The 24,153-nt window shown below is 40.1% G+C and overlaps 1 protein-coding gene across 1 annotated transcript in view; it reads right to left on the minus strand.

The window, feature by feature from the left end:
• LAMA2 (laminin subunit alpha 2) overlaps positions 1–24,153 on the minus strand; it is a 337,406-nt gene that overhangs the window by 168,060 nt on the left and 145,193 nt on the right. The window contains exons 15-20 of the mRNA XM_029911052.1: positions 23,417–23,528; positions 19,149–19,202; positions 18,896–19,009; positions 11,174–11,301; positions 6,165–6,251; positions 226–437 (exon numbers count right to left, since the gene is read on the minus strand). Coding sequence (XP_029766912.1) covers positions 226–437; positions 6,165–6,251; positions 11,174–11,301; positions 18,896–19,009; positions 19,149–19,202; positions 23,417–23,528 — 707 coding nt within the window. The remainder of the gene's footprint in view (positions 1–225; positions 438–6,164; positions 6,252–11,173; positions 11,302–18,895; positions 19,010–19,148; positions 19,203–23,416; positions 23,529–24,153) is intronic.

Here is a 24,153-nt window from a genome sequence, read left to right on the forward strand (position 1 = left end):
CACATGTAGCAGGATGCTTTTCAACAATTTCTACTTTATATATACTCACTGAAATCTCTCCTTCCATATATAGATATAGATATATAGCATCATTTTTACTTATATAAATATATTGAATCACTCACATGCATGCCTCCCCCCCCCACACACATCTCAGGTACTCATTAGTTATGTGGATATGGAATATATCAATTCTGTCAGGAGCAGACAGAGTTCAGGACTTACATTGACAATTCTTTGGATCAAGAGCATCTCCAAAATATCCATCAGCGCACCTTTCACAGTATTGACCTGTTATACCAGGTTTACATATCAGGCAAGCTCCAGATAAGCTGTCACAGCTGCCAGGAATGGAGAAGTCAAGGTTGTCATTACACTGGCAGGGCCGACATGATCCTCCTGGTATTAAAGGTTGTCCAAAATAGCCATCTGCGCACCTAAGACAAGAGATACTATCAATCAGGGTACTTACATAGTCCTGTTAGGAGAAATGTTTACAGTTTTGTTGTCTCACTAATCACTAAGGACGGTTTGATTTTCTTTCAAGTATTTGTTTTTTTTAAGTGCCTTAAAAAAACAGCACTCTAGATACAGAACCAGCTGAAATCCTGCCAGCTCTGCTAGTAATTAGATTTCAGTGGGGGTGGGGGAATCGTGTCACTGGCACTGAAGACGAGACAAAAGCATAATAAGAAATCTGTCTATTACTCCAGAGGAATTCAGGTCCATGCTGGAAAGCCTTTGTACAGCACATCATGTGTAGCTACCCAAGGAGGCTGCTTTTCTGTACTCACTAATCAGGAAGACTGACAATTCCCCTTCCTCCTCCCCACCAATCCCGAGCCATAAAATCTTTTTGTGGGAAAACAAGTTCACCTGATAATACAGCAGCAAATTTATTTGTTTCCTAATAAATACAATAAAATAATAAACACCAAATCTGCTACATGGAACAATTTGTTTACTATTAGAGGGGTGTCTGTATGTCACACAGAGGTCATGTAGAGTGAACTCAGTAATGCAGTTGTGGCTAAGTAAGATATACTGCACACTGAAAATTTCAAAATAGGGATGTTAAAAAGCTCACCTATTTTTCAATTTACCTATCAGTTGCTTTCTATAGGTACCGTGCAAAACATTACTGAATCTGAATGAACATTACTGCATGTTTTGAAAGTGTATCTTTACTGTTGCAGCCCATTTTCTATTTATATTCAGGTCTGCTCTCCCTTTCCATTGCATTTGCTCAGACTTCACAGTAAGACCAACGTGTAAAAGGAGAAGTAAAGGAAGGAATGTAAAAATCTCCTAGTTCAAGCTAATGTTCTTATTCATGTCATCTCATAAGAATTCAGACTAACGTAAAGGAACGCTAAAACTCTACTAACCTCCATGTTATTTAAGCCAGTGTCTCCAACTAGCTGACAGTTCCATCTCATCCCATACCGGGCAGGATACATGAGCAAGGATCTTGTGCATCATGCCTGGATATATCCATACATCTCCACTACACTTTCCCTCTCAGAACTTCAGGGGCAACTTCACCCATTTCCCTCAAATTAACCCTTTCTTTGCACTCAGCACATCCCATCAAGGTTTCTAAAGGGATCCTAACACTTTTATTGTAACACTGTCTTATGAAATGGTTATTAGTTTCAATACTAACAGAGCTCATAAAGTGCTGGATGATTGAGATTGGAAAGCAAATTCTATCTGGATCTGATCAAATATCTCTCTGTAGCAAGATGCTATACAATTTAAATATAATTTTTCCTATTCCCATATCTAAAATTGAAAACCATTACAGTCCAGATTATGTAAGCCTTAGTCCCTGTTGGACTGTTTGTGTGAGTATATGTATAGGTCAGTGGTGGGCAACCTGCAGCCCGTCAGGGTAATACATGCATATATTATCTTGAACCATGAATACATTTTGAAAGTAGGGGGAAACCTAGGGCAGTGGTTCCCAACCAGGAGTCCGGGGGCCCCTGGGGGGCTGTGAGCAGGTTTCAGTGGGACCTCCAACCATAGCCAGTGTTAGACTTACTGGGTCCCAGGGCAGAAAGCCGAAGTCCCACCGCAAGGGGCTGAAGCCCGGGGCCCTGAGCCCTGCCACCTGGGGCTGAAGCCAAAGCCTGAACAACTTAGCTTCACAGGGGCCCCTGTGGCATGGGGCACCAAGCAACTGACCTGCTTGCTACCACCTAACGCTGGCCCTGGCTTTTATAAGCAGAAAACGAGTTGTTGTGGCACAGGTGGGCCGTGGAGTGTTTATAGCATATGGGGGAGGGGGAGCTCAGAAAGAAAAAGGTTGAGAACCCCTGAACTAGGGTATCTTCAGCATAGAACTAAGGTGTTTCCCCCCTCCCCAACAGTTGCAGGAGATCATTAAAATAATCCGCGTTCACTAATCCTGTATGTGCTCTCTTTAAAACATCTCCACTTCAGCTATTCTCCTCTGATTCAATATGCTATGAGCCTTTGGGAAGGCTCATGTAATTGAAGAGCAAAACTTTGTGTGACATGGAAAGTAAACTTCCTGCATTAAAAGGAAAAAATCTTATAAAATGCTGATTAATGACTAATAGCTTTATGGACAGAGTGAAAGAAAGAATTGTTGTAATAATCTTTCAGTATTTCTCCTCTTTCCATTCCACTCACTCTTCTGCACCCTCCACTTACTAGATTCATGGTTGCCTGTGCAACCTTAATTTGGTTCCCTTGTGCTTCCAACCTATTCACTCAATAAAGCAATGATGCCATAGAAAAAATAGCATGTGATCATGTGATTAACCATCATAATGAATATGCACAGGGTGGCCAAATCCTAACTTTTGAGTGCCTGGCTTAGCAACCTAAACAACATTCTTTTAACATAGATTGGGGTTTTTTTGTTTGTTTTTTGTTGTTGGTAAAAAAACATTCTATTTTGTATCACTATAGTAATCCCCCCATCAAACATCATCATCAGCGGTCAGTATTGTAGCAAACATGAGCAGTCAGTATTGTAGCAAAGATTGCTACTGCTTGAGCCTTTGTTAGCCGGCAGCAAGAAAAAGCTGTTATCACAGAGAAGGAAGAAGCTGCTGGCACTATGTGCTTGGTCCAGGAGGTGGTCTGGGGGAGCCCAGCCCTTCTCTCTCTTCCCTGCCTTGTGAGATGGGAGGCTCCTTCCCCATGTGATGCTCCCAGAAGGGAGGATGGATGGCTGAAACTATGTGCTGAGTGCAGGGAGTTATGGGGAAGATCGACTTGGCTTTCTTTTGCCTCCCTCCCCCACAAATCAGGGGAGCTCCTGCTCTATGTCATGCCCCCAGAGTGGAGTAGGTGAATTGTGACTCGGGCCATGTATTGGATTGAGATGGGTTATGGGGGATCTTGGCTTGGCTCTCTCTCGCCCCTCTGAGAGTTGGGAGAGCTCTGGCTCGATACCACACCCCTGAGGAAGGAGAAAATGGAAGTCTGGGGAAGAAGGATTATTAGGGGAACTTAGCCTGGCTGTCTTCCCCACATCCCCCACCTACAGCTGGTCTAGCAGCTCCCAAGCATTGCCAGAGCAGTTCCTTCTGCTGCCACTGTTTTGGTAGTGACATAGGCCAGACTTTTCAGAGTGTTCAGTGATTTTGACAGGCTACCAAAATTTCCCGACAAGCCCAGGTGAGAACTGACAGTGATTTTTGATACTTTGCCATTCTGCTAAATCTGAATTCAATTTCATAGGACAAAGAAAAGGCACTTCAGAAGCCGGGGGGGGGGGGGGGGGAGTGGAGGGAGCTTTTCCCAGATGAATATAAGACCTGCTGTAAACAATGAAGGTGTTGATGTTTCACAATGAAAAGTTCCCAGGAATCCTTTATAATGGAGAGTATTATGCATCCTAAATAAAGGAGTCCTGACCAGATCCCCCTACAACAGGCAAAAGCAGGTTTGTGGGCAGCTGTAGGAATGAAAAGGTATGAGGCTGTTGTTTTGAGAGAGAACTGTATATAAGATACCTCATTATAATTCGGGACTGTTAAATTAATAGTTTCATATGACTCAAATCAGTTGTCAGATTGCAGTTGCTAAAATAAAAAAGAATTTCATGTACAATCTTTGGGCAATTACACATACACTTTTAATAGCAAATACAACATGTTTTCTTCTGCCTTCTAAATGTTTAATACAATCAATGGATGTGAGCTGTTCTACACAACTTGCTACATTAAAAAACAAAAACAAAAAAACCCCCACTTTTTCAGATTTCATCCTTGGCACTAATCTACGGATTATGCTCCACTCTGAAATAGCACTTGTTGCTGATGGAAACTGTCAATGACTTTGCATTGACAAACTGCCACCAAAATGCTCCTGATGTGATTACTTCCTGCAGTCGTTAACTTCATAGCCCCCTAGCTGAAAGGAGGAGGATGCTGTCCAAGGCGGACAGGAAAAGACAGGCAGAAATAGCACTCAGCAGGAGCAGCCAAAGTGAGGATGGGTGGGAACAGGTGACAGCCTGCATACTCTCTTTCTCTCTCTCTGGTGCAGGGAAAATACTGCACTGTAGGGGATTTCAGGGGAAGTCACTGTGACTGTAAGTTGGACAGGCAGGGCTATACAAGGGTAAATACACAGGAAGGTGAAAAAGGGTGTAAAGCAGGCCCCTTGCCTTCTTTTACACCTCTTGTTTGTCAATTTTCTTGCTACAACCCCACTCTCCCACTTCTCATCCTGTACCTTACATCAGTTTACACTCAGTGGCCTTCATTCACTTTAGGGTCTGTGCTGGAAGATGCTGGAGGAAACTCTAGCAGTGAGTCCCAAGTGGCAGAGAGTCCATCAAAAGAAAAGTCAAAGGGGCACCATGGAGGATCCAGGATCTAGACAGTGCCCCACAGGACAGGATGATATGCTGGAGGGCAAGGGGCTGTGGCCAGGGAGCCTGGGGATATGCTGATTCAGCACTGCCTGAACTTAAAAGCTGCCCTCTCTGGTGAAGCCCCTAAAGGAGGTGACAGTGTAAACATTGCCTTCCCTCCCATATACATGATATTCCCCTTGTGGGCAATTGTTCCCTGTGGTACAAAGGTGTGCGATATGCACCTCCCTGATCAGCATTAGTGAGTCAAATGCTTTTACCCCAACCTATCTCAATTTACACAATGGTAACTACCACAGCCATTTAAATTCGGCCCTTCCAGTACAACACAGAAAAGAGGTGGGGGGGATGGAAGAAGACCTTCACCAAACCTTAGGCTCTCTCAATACGAACAGCTCATGGAGGGAAATTAGACTAAGACCAAGTATACACAAAATACACCAGACTGCCAGAAGCTGGGACTGGATGACAGGGGATGGACCACTTGATAAATTGCTTTGTTTTGTTCATTTTGTCAGAAGCACTTGGCACTGGCCACTGTCGGAAGACAGGATAGTGGGCTAGATGGACCATGGGTCTGACCACTTATGGCCATTCTCATGTTCTTATACACAAAACTTCTCTTTGTCTTTTTCTACAATAGCTTAAAAATGTAATATTCTCAAGCAACAGAAAAGTCTGAATTATTTATTGGGCATTGCTGTATATTTGTCACAGATATTTTTCTGTCACTATTTAAAACCCAGTAGAGCTCCACGTGCTAAGTAAGGTTCTGCAATAGAGATCGAGAAGCAACAAAGATTAAAATATTGGTTTAAAATAATTAACACAACAAATAAATCCTCTTGGACTTTTTAAAAAGAACTAACAGTAATGCACTGAATAATTGATTCATCATGCTCTAAGCATTTGACTAACATTTTAAAGAGACAAAAATAATTATGAAAACTCAAAAGAGGCACAAAATAGCCAGAAAGATAATATTAAAAACTCTGATTGCTTTCTGACAAATGCTTTTTTGAAGTTGTAGCTCAGTGTTTAACCCTAAAATCATAAAAGATCTTTTTTTGCAGCTGATTTATATAGCAACATAAGAAAACTAGTATAGAGAATAAATAATCTACATTAGTACGTATACTCTGTGATAGAGAAGTATGAATAGGAACTTCCTTGGTGAGTTCATTGCAAGTTTGGGGGGCATAGGGAGAGAACAAACAAGTATGATAATCCTGTGTGAAAAGCACTCTTGCTTTAGACTTTAAGGGAGAAATGGTAAAAAGAGAGCTGTATGGCACTTGCTTACCTCTCACAGCGTGGTCCTGCATACCCAGGAGGGCATTCATCGCATATTAATCCATGACTTCGGTCTAAATGACATGTTGGGCTAAAGCTACGTTGTTGATGTTGGGCAAGAACAGGGACAAGGAGGAAACATAAAAACAAAATCATTAGCGTTTTAGTTCCCTTCCCTCTTCAGAAAGCATTACTTTGAAAACAGAGCACAGGGAAAGTCCTTCTGTTCTAGCACATGGAGTTTAGGACTGGCTCCAGCCAATAGAAACTGGAATGACTCTGCTATTTCTACCGACACTGGATATAGCACAACTGATGGCACCATCCCAATGTCATGTTATTATGGGACGTTAGCCTTTCACTGAGTCAGTACACCATTAAAAAGCAGGAATGTACAGCTGCTTGTCTGAGCCCCTGAGGGCCTGGCAAAATATGAAACCTCGGACTACGCTCTCCAGCTAAATGTCTCTGGTGCTGAAGGACAATTGTTTGGAATTGGTTAACATAGTTTACGTGGAGCGTAAAAGAAACCCAATGCACAAAAAGAGAAGGGGGCGGGGGGACGGCTAAAGGAAAATATTTGGTAAAACTTCCAACACAATTCAAGATTAAAATTCTGCCTGAGCTTTATCTGAGCAAATCCAGTGGCAATAGCAGTATCAACAAGCCATCCAGTCACACTGCAATTTCAGAATGGGCTGCAGACTACTGAGCTTTACTTCATGTATATTTTTAGCTGTGGTTTTATATAACAGAGGTAATAGTCAGGTCTTGGCAATGCAGTTATTTGCATGCTTACAACCCTTCTTTGATGGTGTTTTACCCTGGCTGTGTTCCTCTGCCCTGTAGCATTTTGTTTTCTATGTTTTTCCTCCCTGTTACATGATTGACACACTGTAATGAGGTAATCTGCTGGCACACAGAAAGATATAAACAGTTTTAGAACAACAGGAGATCCATTGCTTTACCACTTTAAAGCATTCTTCTGTTTCAATTATAGATTAATTTAATTCTATTTATAACCACTCTGGCTGCCACAGGACACACCAGTGGTCCAGCAGCCTTAGGACAAAGCTCCATGAAAAGAATGAGTGCAGTGGGGTTAGTAAACGTGAACAAGGATTTGTAATTTTCTCTTTTTTCCCCTGGGGGTAGGTATTGTTTACACTATTATGAGCTATGTATCAAACTGATCTAGAAATGTGAATCTAGAAATCTGTGAGAAGCCAAAAGAACTGCATAATAATGAATTCATTCCTATAGAAATTGACATTTCAGAGTTGTGATGCCTTTTATTGCCTATGTAATGCACCTTTACAGTCATGTGAAACTGGCTCACGTTACATAGTTTAGCAGCTATTTTATTACAATATATTAATATATAGAAATATAGAAGTAATAATAAAATTAGTAGTATAAACATAATATTTCCACACTTTTAATTATCAGAAAAATATCACTCAGATCTGTTTTTTTCAAGTTTTCTTTTTGTGACTTAAAAAGTAAGCTAAGTCTGAAGACCTGCTCAGAAAATCCTTGTATAGATGTTGTTGAGTTGTACCAGACACATTTTACTCGGATTTAGAGTGAGAGGTAGGGATGTCCAATTAATCATGTAATTTGATGAGTTGAATACTCTTTAGACTTTTGTATGTACATAATACATACTCTGGCCACTTCCTAGGTTCTTGAAAACTAAATCATGTGATGCGAAAAAAAAGTGGATTAAATTATATTTTAAAAACAGAAACTGTGTGTTAACTGTATGCTCAGAGAGACAATGCGGGTGAGGTAATATCTTTTATTGGCCCAACTTCTGTGGTGAGAGAGACAAGCTTTCGAGCTACACAGAGCCCTTCTTCAGGTCTGGGAAACATAGTCAAAGTGCTGAAGAGCTCTATGTAAGCTCGAAAACTTGTCTCTCTCACCAACAGAAATTGATCCACCTCACCCACTTTGTCTCTATAATATCCTGAGACAGACACAGTTACAACAACACTGCGTACAAGAGTGTGCTCAAGCAGATTTGGTGGATCAATATCCATGAACCTCAAGATTTTGAGCAATTTTTAGGTACATAAATAATTGGGGAAAATTATGTGTCAGTGAAGAAAGGCAGAAAGTTGCCGGAATTGTTTTGATCTTTCTTCTGAGCCACCTTTGAAGGAATTTTGCTGTTACTTTCTAAATGGTTTACAGGAGCCAGACCATGAATACCAAAAAAATGCCACCAAATAAAGCCAAGTTATATTGACATAAAAGCAGTAATGATGAAAAAATGAATATTTTAAGCAAACCTCGTAATATGCCTTAGTGCAATAGACATTCTCACTATTTTATTTTATTTTAATCTCATAAAACACGGTTACAGCTGGGCCTGAACAGTAAAATTAGAGCCCAGACTTCCACCACAACAAAAAAGTCTGGGAATGTTGGGAATATCTACAGTTTTGGCTCTACCGATTTTAGAGATACGAGTCTTTTGCAAAATTTGATTCCAGATTTGGATTCCAAACACTTCCTTCCTCCACCACAGCTTAGGAGTGATCAAATGGCATTCTGGTTTGGGCCCATATCTTTAAGGAAAAAATCTCAGTATAGAAAGAAGAGCTTTCATCAACTAGTTGTAAGAAAAGCATATTGCCAGTGAGTAAACTATCTGATATAGGCATTTTGTTACAGACATTTTGCCAGTGAAAACTAACCCCACCACAAGATTTGATTTAGGCCACTACATTCTTGCACAATATAAAATTCTGGTATTGTTTTTATAGCACTCCCCTGGTTAACCGAGGGCAGGACTGTACTCCAGGATATATTGCTACAGTAGGGAGCTCTACTTCAGTCTTCTACTTCCACTCACATAGTGGGGAGCTCCTCATGCTGTTTATGCAGCAGCTGCTACTGCAATCTTATCACATGTGAGCACGAGCATGGAGCCAAGTACAAGTAACATGAATGAGGCCGGGTATGTCTATAATGCAATCATGGGGTGTGATTGCAGCTTGAGCCAACATACAGGAGCAGCAAAGCTGTGGCAGCATGCCCGTTAGGGAGAGCTAGCCCTGTGAGGAACTACTCAGGGTTCCAAGGCATGGCTGAATAGCCCATTCTGAAAAGCATGCTGTCCTGGCTTCACTGTTCTGGGAACCAAGCTAACTAGGTTAAAGCTAGCTCAGGTATGTCTACTCGAGCTGCAGTTACACCCAGTGATTGCAATATAGATATCTTTTTATTAGAAGCAGCCCGTGGAGTGCTCAAAACTGTGTGGTTATGGGAAACTGAGGCCCATAGGGCAATTTGAGGGTTCAATACCAAGGAAAAGCAAAAGGTGCTCTGCACAAATGTGTGTGCTAGACAGGGTAAGGGTGCAAGAAGTCCTTCCACTGCAGTACAGCCAGGCTAGAGGAAGGCAATCTACTGGCTCTGCTGGAGAGTACTAGGTGACATGCCAGTACTAGTGGTTCCAGGGGGATCATATCTGGGCCAGGTAGGTGTAGAGCCATGTACACTGAAGAGCACCACCACCAGGACAATGCTGTTGAGAGGGAAAGTTGTACACCACTTTCCCCCAGGATCTCCGCACACTCTTGGTCTGACTTACAATGAGCTGTGAATGTGGAAGAAAGTCACTGAAGTCAACAGAGTTAGAGTGATGTAAATAGAGCAAAAACTGGGCCACCTATGCTTTATGCAGGCAGATTGCCGTTCAGGTGATGCCCTCCCTCCCTGTTCCCTGCAGAGCTTTGCCCCATAGAGAAATCATTTAGCCCTAAACTTCTTATGAAATGATCATCATCTTTGTCTCCTAAATATGAAAGCAGATTGGAGATTGACTTAAAATCTTCAACACTGGGCTCCTAAAATGCTGGTGGCACTAACAATGACACTTTGCTGCAAGAGGGCCACAATCAGCCTGTGGTTGGAATATGCTAAAGAAGTTAATTTGAACCCATATATTTATTTTAAAATACACCTTCACATGTGAGACAAGCAGAATAGGAGAGTCAGAAGATCCAATATGAAGGTGTGAGAGTAGAACGTTACCTGGACTACACGGTATCAATAGAATTTGGTATTTTGAACTGTCAGGACATTGACTGCCTAAACCCAATGAACTGTTTTTCAAAGCACACAGTCTACTGAATTGCTTGTACTTAAGCATCACAGAGAAATATTTGTAGTTACCAAAACAATCGTGTTCTTCCCCACTAATCATGATTTAACAATCTCACCAATATTTTTCAACATTTAACAATACAAGTTCATTGTAAGTATTCCAAGAAGTATTTATAAATGAGTTAGATTATCTTGACTTGCAAGTTACAAGGCTGAATTCAACTGAGAAAATTCTGTTCTGTACATCAGATGGTAAATGAATCAGCAGCTACCACGAGCTATTTGAATTCCAACTTAAAAGAAAAAGGCAGAAGGACTCTCAGCCAGATGGGTTATCCAACTAGTATACAGAAAGTTAAAAAACCAACTTCAACTCCTAAGAAAAACACATACAAAAGCTGTAATTTCAGCTTTCTATTTCAATGGATAGCTATTGTGTAGGTGTAGGGGAGGGCAGAGTGAGAAGGGGGACTTTAATAAACAGGAATACTGATTAGTGGTGAGAACAGAGGACTGGGAGTCAAGAATTTTAGGTTTTACTTCTGGCCCCAGCCTTAACTAGCATAGTAACTAAAGCGACTCAGCTGTTCTATGGCTCTGGGGTTTCCCATCTTTAAAGTGGGACTAATACTTACCTGAGGTCATATGATATTTATTAATGTTCATAAAACCCCTGTGAGACAATATTCTACAGCACTGGTTGGCTCAAAATGAGGCAGTAGCAGTACTATAAGATTCCATGGTTTAGATCATTTTTGTACAATATTATAGTTGTTTTTATTTTAAATAAGGGGCATTTGGAGATCCTCATCCAAAAGAGCAAGAGCACTCAACACAAAAATAACACAATTTATTAAATGTACGAAAAAATTATTGTTATACAGTAAATATGCATCTTACTTGTTAGAAGGTATAGTTAATGGGCAGGCACACAACTGGCAGTCTTCATTTGTCCCTTTAGTAGGATCACCATAGAAACCAGGAAGACATCTATCACAGTATGGGCCACCTGTATTGTACTTGCAGTCCTGAATAGCAGATGGAAAGTAGAGAATATCAATTCAATCTCAAAATCAAAGAACCTAGCAATGGAAAAGACCTTGTGAAGTCATCTAATCCATTCTCCCATTAGTGCAGGGTTGTTCCCTACAGTACATGTTCTACTGCTTTGCTGTTTAGCAGGGAACTAACTCTTACAATCAGTGGTTCAAAGACACATTTATGTTCATGTTCTTTCTGGAGAGATTTTCTTAGCAAAATGAAGAGAGTATTTATATCTCCTTGTTTTTTGTTTAGATCTGGCATATTTTAAAGGGGCCTGATGCACTTAGCAATGTGAAAAGGTTTATTATTGTAGCCTTACTCTTATACCTTATACTCTTGATGAAAAATTAAAGGGTTCAGATGCTGATCTCACATATACAGCACACAATATATCAGCCAGTCATTTGCAAATGACTGTATCAGTTGCACATCTAAGTACAGTCACTCATTTTACAAGGTCTGTGGCTGGCAATCCATTCTATTTTGGATCAGAAGCTGACCCCTGGTAATCTATTACTTATGCTATATAACAGGATCAGTGTTATGATTTGCAGGTAGAAGTAAGATCTGAAATTCCCTTCAAGTCTTACTTCTAATTAGAAGGCAGAAACTGGCCCCCCAAACATGGAATCTCAACCAATCATGTGTGCTCCTTTGTTAGTGAGTGACTTATTCAATCCTTGGCTCTATAGACCATGGAGGTCCTTGGTTGCACTCACAATTTGCCCCTACCTTTTTCTGTCAAGGGCATAACTTTTCACATTGAGAGCTCTTAGGTTTTGCTCAATATTTATTGTCCCTCCATCTTCTCCTTGATCGACCATGACCTTGGACACCATAAGCATGTCCTTGCAGGAGACAATTAGCTGGTCTGTCTTCTGTCATTCTAACTACATGACCTGCGCCCTGAAGTTGTTGGTATTTCACTACATTTACTATACCTGGTTCTCCATAGACCTTTAACAGTTCCTTATTAGAACTTCTCCTCCATACATCGATTCTCCCTTTTTGGCCCAAAAGTTCATCTCAACACTTTATTTTTCAAGGTATTTAGCTATGATTCTTCCTTCTTAGTCAGTGTTCAGGTCTCACATCCACATAAAACAAGGTCTTGTATATCTGAAGCTTGGTCTCTCTCAGTAGTAGTTTGGAGCTGACATTTTTTTGCTGAGAAAGGTAACAGGCATTCCTGCTCTGAAACCATGCCTTAATTTCCTCACTCACCATACTGTTATTGGTAATTAATGCTCCTAGGTATTTAAACTGTCTAACTGGTTTAGATCTATGATTATGGACTGCTACAAAAACTTGTCCCTTTTCCTCTCATCAGCTCATAAGCATATATTTGCTTCTTTCTTCATCAATCTTAAGACCCATTTTTCTTGCTGCTTCCTTCAAATCTCCCATCATCCTTTGAACCATATCATCTGTCTCTCCTATGATAGCCAAGTCATCAGCATATCCAAAATGTTGGGGTAGGCCATTTCAATTCACCCCATTCTGAGAATTCTGCAATGATCATACCACTTTTTCCTACAGCCACATTTAAGACAAAGGAAATGCAGTAGATCTAATCTACCTGGATTTCAGTAAGGAACTTGACACAGTTCCACATGGGAAATTAGTTAAATTGAGAAGATGGGGATTAAGATGAGAACTGAAAGGTGGATAAGGAACTGGTTAAAGGGGAAACTACAATAGGTCATACTGAAAGATGAACTGTCAGGATGGAGGAAGGTTACTAGTGGAATTCCTCAGGGACCGGTCTTGGGACCAATATTGGTTAACATTTTTCTTACCAGCCTTGGCATAAAAAGTGAGTTTGTGCTAATAACATTTGCGGATGACACAAAGTTGGGAGGTATTGCTAATACAGAGGAGGACTGGAATATCATACAAGAAGATCTGGATGACCTTATAAACTGGAGTAATAGAAATGGGATGAAATTTAATCATGCAAAGTATAAGATCATGCATTTAGGGACTAACAACAAGAATTTTTGCTCTCAGTTGGAAGCAACACAGGAGGAGAAAGACCCAGGTGTATTGGTTGATGCAGCCGTGAAAAAGACTAATGCAGTCCTAGGATACACTATGCAAGGCACTTCCAGTATAGATAGGGAGGTGTAAGTACCATTATTAAGGATATGATTTGGTCACAGATTCTGTGACTTTAATGGACCTCCATGACTTCTTCAGCTTCAGACCTGGCTGCAGGAGCAGTGGCTGGCGCTGGGTCACTCCGCAGTGGCCAGAGCAGCCCCCTGCAGCTGGACCAGCGGCCCTGGAGTAGCAGCCAGGTCTGGGATTGTTTGTCTCCCCACCCCCCCCAGGTATTTTAAATAAAAGTTAGGGACAGGCCGCAGGCTTCTGTGAATTTTTGTTTGTTGCCCGTGACCTGTCTGTGACTTTTACTAAAAATGCCCATGACAAAATCTTAACCTTAAGATTTAGTGATACAAGGCACTGGTGAGACCTCATCTGGAATACAGCTGGGTGCAATTCTGGTCTCCCATGTTTAAGATGAAGATGAATTCAAACTGGAACAGGTGCAGAGAAGGGCTAGTAGAATGATCCGAGGAATGGAAAACCTACCTTATGAGACAAGACTCAAAGAGCTTGGCTTGTTTAGCCTAACCAAAAGGCGGCTATGGGGAGATATGATTGAAATCTATAAATATATCAGAGGGATAAATACTAGCGAGGGAGAGGAGTTATTTAAGTTAAGCGCCAATGTGGACACAAGAACACATGGCTATAAACTAGCCATCAACAAGTTTAGGCTAGAAATTGGGCGAAGGTGTCTAACCAGAGAAGTGAAATTCTGGAACAGCCTTCTAAGGGGAGCAGTGGGGGCAAAAAAACCTATCTTGTTTTAAGACTGAGCTTGTTAAGTTATGGATGGGATGATAGGATGGGACTGCCTACAATTTTATGTGGCCCATCGGCAACTGCCATTAGCAAAAATCCCCATTGGCTAGAGATGGGATACTAGATGGGAAGGGCTCTGAGTTACTACAGAGAATTCTTTCCCAGGTGTCTGGTTGGTGGGTCTTACCCATATGCTCAGGGTCTAACTGATCACCATATTTGGGGTTGGGAAGGAATTTTCCCCCAGGTCAGATTGGCAGAGACCTTGGGGGTATTTTGCCTTCCTCTCCAGCATGGAGCATGGGTCATTTGCTGGTTTAAACTAGTGTAAATTTTGAAGTCTTTAAACCATGATTTGAGGACCTCAGTAACTCAGTCAGAGGTTGGGGTCTATTTCAGGAGTGGGTGAGGGAGGTTCTGTGGCCTGCAATGTGCAGGAGGTCAGACTAGATGATCACAATGGTCCCTTCTGACCTTAAAGTCTGAGTCTATGAGGACCAGGAAAAATGCATCTCCCTGCCTTAATCCAGTACTGATGTCAAATAGGGATGGGATTTCATTTCCTACTCATACTCTACTTTTTGAACCACAAATGCAAGTTATCCAATCCTTATGATTTTGTCAGGGATTCATATGCTTTCTTAAAGTGTATAAAAACTATTTGTGTGTTGTGATCATACTCTCATCTTTTCTCAAGTACCTGATGAACTGAAAATATATCATCCACAGTGGATCTATTTTTTCAGAATCCACAATAATAATTTCCTTCTATCTCCTCAATGTACGAAGTAAGTCTATCTAAGAGTATCAAAGGCATGATTTTATAGGCTGTAAGGAGGAGGGATATACCATGATAGTTCCCACATTCCATTTTGTCTCCCTTTTTCAAAATAGGATATATTACCATCTCCTTCCATCCTTCTGGAATTTTTTCATACCTCCAAACCAACAAAAAGGGGTTTGCAAACATTATGATTTACCTTATTCCGTTCTGTTTTTAATAATTCAGTGGGAATGTTGTCAAGACCTGGTGCTTTATTATTCCTGAGTTGTTTGTGACTGGCTTTAGTAGTAATAAAGGAATCTTACACAAACACATTCAGCATCAAAAGTACCTTATTACCAATGTCCATCAGTGGGCTACACATTAAATGATGTATACATACAATATTTACAAATTCATACACAAATTTGCAAATTCTTTGATTTTTGCCAGAATCAAAGGCCCACCAGCAGGCACATCAGATGAATATATTACCTTGTATCATTTAATTAACATGCCATCTACCCTGGCATTTCTTGACTTCCTAAATGACCTGTAAAGACAAATGCCTCCCATGCTGAACAAATCTTTCCTTTCCTGCTGTGTATTGAAGTTCCATCTTCAGCTCAGCAACTTAATTTTCAAGCACCTATTACTTTCTTTTAGCCTTCCTTTTTAGCACACCCATCCACCAGTTACCCTTCTCACCAGCACCTGTTCCATCCTACACAATACTGCAATCAATGTGAAATGCAAAGACAGAACAACTGTAAATTGATATAGCAACTCTATGCCATATGTGATGTTACAGATGTGCATAGCTATTTTAAAAAACTTAGCCTGAAGAACCATGCAGCAAATTAAAAAGGCCAACATGAAAGCCATAAGTGATGTTCAAGAAATGGATTTTATTTAATAGGAAAGTGGCCAGGACCAGATGAGGCAATGACTTACAGTATAACAATGTTGCCAATAGATACCAGGGATGTTATATCTAAGGTTCAGATAGCACTCAAAGCATTATACTGTTTGTCCTGGAGCTCACACAGTAAAATTTCTGTCAGAATACAGAATAATACCCAAGACCCTCAATATAACTTTGCTAATGCATAAACATTAACACTGTTATATACTAAGAACCTATGTCTTATTTAAACTAAGGCCCCTTTAGCCTGCCAGAGCAGAATGATTGTGCACTGCTGCCCTCCCTCTGGATTTCTGTCAGAGAGAGTCATGCCCATTGTTAGTTTACGCTAGCAGAGGATAGTGAGAGAAGATATTAAATTAGCATATTTCTGGCCACCATGATCCTTCCAGCCATCTTCTGATCCTTCCAGCCATCTTCCAATCCTTGCCTATTCCTAGCTATGGTCCTCATGGTGTGTGCCCCATTTATAGATGATTGAAGAAACAATGAAGGCCAGTTTCCCAAAGGATTCTGGTAACCATACTATCACCAACATGAATACATTCAAAACAAAATCTCAGAGGGCCTATTTTCTCCTAACTTACTAGTGGGGATTTAATATTCCATTACAAATATTGTATGCTGCAGTGAATATTAACGCCACTGAGTGCTTTTGTTCTTCACAAGGACTAGGTTTAACCAGTCTCCTAATGCTGCATAGTAACTGTGCTCTCGTAACACTACAAAAGAGGATTTCTGCATGTTTAGAACTTGCACTGCTTACCAAAGCAGTTAACATGTATATCACAATAGTAATGTGAATGATATGGCACGCAGCTCTCTGTATAGTTGTTCTGGGGATCAAAGGGCTTTGCAGGTTATTGCAAGATGTGCGTTAGAAATGAGCTTTTTATACAGGCCTATGCTGGAGCAGATGATCTGAGCTTTTATCATGAGTCAAAAACATATTTCAGCTGCTTTTCAACCACATTTCAAAGCTTAAGAAGAGTAAAAAGAAGTATCATATCTGTAAATTAGGTGCCTAAATTGTCTGTTGTATTACTGAAAAAACACCATGAATTATAATAAGGAGGCCAAAAGGCTGTGTAAATCTCAATAGAAAGAATGCCTTTGATGTGAAACATTTCTCTCTTTCAGCACTCAAACTTCTCTCTCTTTCACTTCAAAAGCCTTAAGATCCAAACTGAACAGCAGCATTTAACAGTCTGCCTGGATACTAACCAATCTAACTTCACTTAGAGTAAACTTAATGGAAGCCACAAGAAACCCCCAGACAGACTTTTAAGCCCTTCTGTGTCCTCTCTCTCGACAGAATGATACAGTACATGCACAGATAGTACAGTGATGAGCACAGCATAAATGCCTGATAATGTAGGTAGATTAGATATTATTATTCTTTTCAACTGGGTATTTTCCAAGTCCTTTTCACTAGTGTGCTAGTCTCACAGTAGTGTTCCTAGAGACATCTGATGGGGAACCTATACGAATCTCAGTCACTGATTTACTGGTGAACATCAAAATCAGTGGACTATACAAGCTCCACAACACTCCATCACTCCCCACAAAGGCGTGTGAGTGAATGATTGGTAGAGAAAAATGAAGAGAGATCCTAGGTTATTGGGTTGTTTTGGCTGAGCAAGTGGATCCAGTCAGCCATGCACTTCTAAGCAAAATAGCTCAGAGCAGCTGACTTACCTTCTGGAGCCTTAAACACTGACCCACTGGCAAGCCTTCCCTTTTCATTCTTTTTAACTGACTCTATCCCATATTGATGTTACAGAGATTGTGGCTGGGAGCTACAATCAGTAATATACTAAATTCTCCCTATCTGTGTAAGGAAAGACAAACCCATATCAGCATAGTCATGAATTTTTCTCATTGCATTTAAAGTGAAGGATTCAAAATGTAACTGTCAGGAGGGTTATGTTTTCCTAGGTACATCTTTAAGACTTACTGTATAATTAAAATGCTATTCATGGAAAAGCAATTTGAAAAATCTACTGATCCACAAATTAAGGCTATCTTGTTTTATACTGCAAGGCAATTAAACATCCTGTATGGGGGAAAACAGGAAGACCAGCGGTAATTCTAAATGCCAAATTACATTGTAAAAACCCTGAATTTTCATTTTGGACTTTTCCCAGAAGATTTTTCTTAAGGAAAGAAAAGGGAACATTTAGAAACATGCACAATACGGAGTCTGCTTGAAATTCTACAGGGAAATGAGAGTATGATATCCTACTAAATTGGCACCGGCTCAAATTGTGTTTCTGCAAGACTAATGAAATGAGAAATGTTGTTTCAAGCTTCATGCCATGTCAGAGAATATAAAACTAAAATGCCCTTGAGTTAATCAGAACAGTCTATTCAGCGTAATTCGCCCATTCCAAAAGGCTACAGAGCAGGGTGGAAACAGCTGTATATTGGGTAAGATTGTTCTGGATAATAGTGTGGACCTAATTGCTGAATTAGCAGGGAACTGTAGTGAATATATGCATTCTGCAAGAAAAACGATGCTTTCTATTTACTCCGAACCATATGCTTTAAAAACAAAAAAAGTTTCCTGATTTATTAAGCATTTCTTTGAAGTTAGGAGGAGGAAGCCAGCAACAATAGCTTCTTGTCATATTATAACAGAATTTACAAAGTTACTTCTACAGACAATAAACAGAATAACCCCACAGCAGGAGACAGAGATGGGAGGTGATGGGAAATCTTGCGTGGAAAGCTTATTGATATACTTTGCTCCCTTCCATCACATATCATATGCTGTTGATCCTATTTTACCACTTCAGACTAAAGTGAATAAACCCTTCTTTTTTCCTTATTTGCAGAAGCTACTTTATCTTGATATAGGGGCATTCAGAAGCAGTTCAATATAAAGATCTCTTCTGTCAAATCACTGCTTCTTTTCCTCAAGTACTTGAGGTCCCAATGGTGGTTAATTCAATTGTATTGGTATATTGAGCAGATATTGGTGCCACCAATCAGGTTACCCACAGGCAGCAGCACTTACCATGCATTCTCCTGTGAGGTCATCGCAGAACTCCGCATGACCAAAGCATGTGCATGGTTCACAGATCCCACCAAAAATAGTGCCGTTCACTCGTCTGTGTCTAGGCCAACAAGACTGCAAGAAAGACAACAAATTTGTCAGACAGTTAGTTGAATTTGATAGACAGGCTCGGAAAATGTATTTGCTAAATGTCTAAAAATATTGAAATATTTCTAGAAAGCTATTCTTCCTGGCACTGTGGCTTTGCACTGACCTTAGCTTTATTGGTAGGTGTGAGATTAGAGGAAGCATTAACTTGATCTTTCTTCTGAAATGGTAAAATAAAGCAGAGAAATGAAGAATGGAAATATGACAGCATCGAAGCAAGAGGTACAGTTTGAAAAATAGCCAGAAGACAAAATACTGAAAGAGAGAGAGAAAAAAGCAAGGACCTTTTTTGAGAAGCTTAACTGCAAACGATGTACAACTAAGATACCCTTCAGTCTTTCTTGTTCCAAGTCTAACAGGAGACTGCATTAAATTACAACATAGGTTGAAAACAAAGCATGCTCCTTTATCTGCAAGTTTTATTTCTTCATGCATGTATAATAGTTTCACGTCTGAAATTATTTACTTTAAATTTAGATCCAATAAATGCATGACTAGATTTTTCTTAGCAAAGGTGATATCTTACAACTGATTCATCAGAAAAAATTCAGCACTTTCACTTATTCATAATAAGATGTCAGGCAGCAGTCTTACTATATATTTCAAAAATGGCATTACAGTTTTCACAAACTATTCTTCCTCTATGAAGTTGTTCATGTGATCCAAGGATTTCGCATATTGTAAATAGGTGCATGACATACTATATTGACCTTGAAGAGAGCCAGCCTTATATAAGGTGGGAGTAGCCTTACAGAAACAGAGATAGTTATAATACATTTAAAAAATGTTTTCCAAACAACCTACAGTTGACAAGTGATCTCATTTCCCCTTTAAGGGGTGTTGCTTTTTATTTTTATGTTTTTTAGTCATGTTCCTGTATAACATGAGATAGCTTTGAAGATTAATTACAAAAGGAAGATTTTCTTTGAGAAACATTCCAGAAAAAGATGTTGGGTTTTTTTGATGCTGTTTTGTTTTTGGCTAGGCATTCTTAATCAAGATAAACTGTTGATGTCAAATTAAGAACAAAAAGCCTTAACAAACAGAAAGGTTTTTTTTCTCCTGCTATGCAAGACACATCAATAGGTTCCTGAGCAGCCACCTTCTATGTTCTAATCTTTCCCTCCTTTATAAACTGCATATACAGTTTTTAATTTGTCTGAAAAACTTGATCTAGTCTGAAGGGGCTAGCAAGCATGTACCACGTTGTACTATTTAAGGCTGATATTTTCAGACATTCAAGGGATATGGATGCCTAATCCCAGCCTGGTCTGGTGGTGGGACATACAAGATGAGATTCAAAGCATAAATTGAAGAAACTGCACCGAATAGAGAGAGAGAGTTTATGGGATGAGATTTAAAGAGAGGAAATTACTTTGATTCAGATGATGGGTGCTGAATCCCACATAATCATGGCAGCACAAGTGAGACACTGACTCCCCACAGTGGAAGACTGGAAGGGAAGTCAGCAAGAAGCCAAGGCCAGGGGGAGGAGTGAGTATGCAAGGAAACAGGTGGATATAAGGTGGGGGGACGTGGGCAGAACTAGGTGATTATCACAAGCATGGACATTTTGGGATTTTTAAAAACTGATCCACTTGTGCCCATGCTTCTTGCCATGAACATTTAACTGAACAATTTTCCTTGCCCAAATTCTTGTAGAAAGTGACTTTTAAGCTCATGCATTTGAGTATTCTCCCTGGTGGTGACATCTTTAATATGGGATTGGATACTTTCTAGCATAGCAAGGAAACTGGGTTCCTCAAATGCCTCACTAGAGCATTAGCATGGGTGCAACTAAATGAGCCAGACAAGGGTCTGACCTCACTTTTTAGAACTATTTTTCTTCTTATGATTATTTATATTGCTGTAGTGCCTATTTATCAGTTGTATTGTGCTTGCACATGCAACTGCCTTGTATAAACAGGATGAGAGAAAGTTAAATTTAAAATCTGCCCCATATTAGTAAATCTACAGTAGCCTCAGTTCTGAAGAAACAAAGCTTTGGGCAAGGCCCAATGTTGCCAAGAAAGAAAGAGGTTAAAGTTCCTTAAAATCCTGTTTAACTGCACTCTCTCAACTGCTATACTCCCTGGGAGATTCAAAGCCCCACCGGCTCCTTCTCATGTCTCCTGATTATAAGAGTCATAGTCATCCAGTCAGGGACCAGAAACAATAACTTGTGATTTTTGTGACCAATCTCAATTAGCCAGCACACTGCTCAGACTTTGAATCTCTAGTATGGAGTGCTCACAACAGTCAATTCAATAAATAAATATAAGGAAATCACGATCTGCTCACTGGCATTCTGTCAGCAGGAATAAAGGCTAAACTTGTCAAACAGAATTTTCCACAGCACATTATTTGCTCAGCACAAAGGCTCCAATTGTGTAATTGAAAGAACACAGGCAGACTGCTGTATCCACGCAGAGCCCCATGGACTCCGCTAGGGCTCTGTGACAGTGCAGCCGTTTGCACATGTACTGTCAGTTGTAGAATCTAGGCCTTTATGTATGTTAAATCCATAAGGAGTGTTGCAAACGGGCAATAACTGTGAATTGGATATGGAGACAGAATATGAGGGTAATATAGTCTGACTTTCTGGAGCAAGAGAATGGTCTGGCTGGGACACCCTGGAGATCAGAAGATAGGGATTTAGGACTATTAAGATGAGAAGTGGTTAAGGCATGAGTAGAATTTCAGCGGAGTCAAGGTAAGTAGGAGCTCTGCCAGTGTTCCAAAGTTGGCAGTAGGCAGAATTAGACACAATTGCAGTCAAGGGGCCTCTAAAATTTCTGGCCTTGAGATCAAAGTTAAGGTCTGAATTAAGAAGAGTAATGGAGGAGTCAGAAGCATGAGTGTCCAGGATAATAATGGTGTTTCAGCCAATTGTGCTTCCCCAAGTAATTGTACCTACTGGAGACAGGCTGTAAAAGTTGCATCTATCTAGCTAAGCAATGGTCTCATTTGATTTTGTTCCTATCTATATCATTTTGGAAGTGATATGAGCTTCTGTGAATTCCTTTAGGTCTTCTTTCTAGATTAGTATTACTAGCCGCAGCAAAAAGCAAAAGCATTTGGCATGAAACAAGACTCAAAGCCCTAAATATCATATAGAAGCATGGGGTGATTTAAAGAAAAAGAGAGTTGACAAGCAAATGCCTAGAGTGTCTGTGTAAATGGCATATTGTTTGTAGTTTTGTGAAGCACAGCATCTTGGTGTTTGAAACCACTTCCTTAGAGGCATAGCTTTTGAAGACTTTTGTGCTCCAATCTACCTCAAGCCATGCCTTTCTTAGTTAAGCATAAGTATATGTGTGTGCATGCATTAAGGGTGCATTAGTGAGCTTGTGTGAACATATGCATGTTCCGAGAGCATGTGTATGTTACTCCTCTAACCTTCAACAAGACTTAACAAAAGGAAAAACCTGAACAGTTCTCATGCAAAGAGCCTGGGGAAACAAAAGTGGGAATTCAGCTCCACTCAGACCATGACTACACTGCAGCCGAGTCTATAGTACGAGTGCTTTGCCAGTATAGCTATACTGGTATACTGTACCAGCAAGGTGTTCCTAGCATGGATGCAACATATACCAGCAAAACTGTCCTTTTGCTGGAATAGGTAATTCTGGCCACACAGATGGAAACAAGCTATACTAGCAAAAGAATGTGTTTTGCTGTATAACTCTATCTACTTTAGGGCTTTTACTGGCACAGCTATGTCTGTCAGTGATCACACCTCTTCATCTCCTTCACTGACATAGCTATGCCATCAGACGTCTGTAATCCAGACATGGCCAAAGTCTGATAATGGTTGATACCAGCTCATGCTCACAAATTGTAAGATTATTGCCAAGCAATATCTTACATACACGTGTAATGTCTCTAAATCTTGCAGTTGCAAAACAAATGATCTGAAGAGCACAAGAAAATCTTCTAGAGAAATACTTTTCCACTCCATAACATGGAAATCATTGTTGGGGTCTAAAATGTCATCTTTGAAATACTATCAAATATAATGAGTCTGTTCCTTTTGAATTAGAGTAACTACACAAGGGACCAAACCAGATTTACAGAAGAGGCACTTGGGAATCAAAAGTTATGTTTTGCAAATACTTAGGGAACTTCGGAAATTGTAATAATCAAATAATAATAATAACAACCACCACCACCACCACCACCACCACCACAAGACTGCAACTTGAAATTTCAAGCAGCAATTTCCCATTTGATCCAAAATCCAAGGGAAAGTGAATCTATTAAATGGAATGGCTCAGTTGGTATGTTGCATTAACAGGCAGCTCCAATAGACTGCGACATTAACACAAGTGATTTGCAATGAGATATATCTCTCAGCTCCACATGAATACTCACTTCACAGGAGGTACCACCATACCCTGGAGGACACTGACAAACCTCCACAGCAGACGCCACCTTCCTACCAGTTGAATAGCGATCAGCAGCTTCAAGGCTAACCCCACTCAACCTGAGTTTAGATTAACAAAAATAAAATAGTTAACTCACAAACCAAGTATAGAAGGCAGATCAGTACACTTGGATGCAACTAAAAGGGGAGACTCAGTGTGCTGTTCTCATTTACTTGCTTAAATATAGGAAGGCATTCATATGTATCCACTGTCTCTAGTTCCTAGCCTAATGTCTGCAGGCTTGTCGCTATTTCTGTTCATCATGTGAAGAAGAATATGGTCATCACACACTTGAAAACTCACAATACTGTATCTGTAGGAGGAAGGCTATTCTTGGCACGCAAGTCGCATGCTTTAGCTTCCATTACAGATGTACATATAAATAGGCTGCTTGTCGCAAATGAAGTAGCAAAGAATTTTACACTGTGAAATCACTTTCTCCTGCTTAAAACATTACATTACTGAGCTTTGATTATGGGACATTTTTCTTCTGCAGATTTGCCCTTTTGAAAAAGATTTCAACTTATCAGCTCTGTGCAGGAAGAATTCTATACCTTGCACATGAGAAAGAGTCATTAGTTCCAGTTTTCCAAATGCCACAAAAAGAGAAGAGATACACACAGTAAGTTTCTATTGTTTCCATAATCTTGCAGCAGAAAATTGAAAGAAAATGTTAAGTCTACC

This window comes from Terrapene carolina, unplaced genomic scaffold, assembly GCF_002925995.2.
Source record: "Terrapene carolina triunguis isolate 2854851 unplaced genomic scaffold, T_m_triunguis-2.0 Scaffold85, whole genome shotgun sequence".
Classification (NCBI taxonomy): Eukaryota; Metazoa; Chordata; order Testudines; family Emydidae; genus Terrapene; species Terrapene triunguis.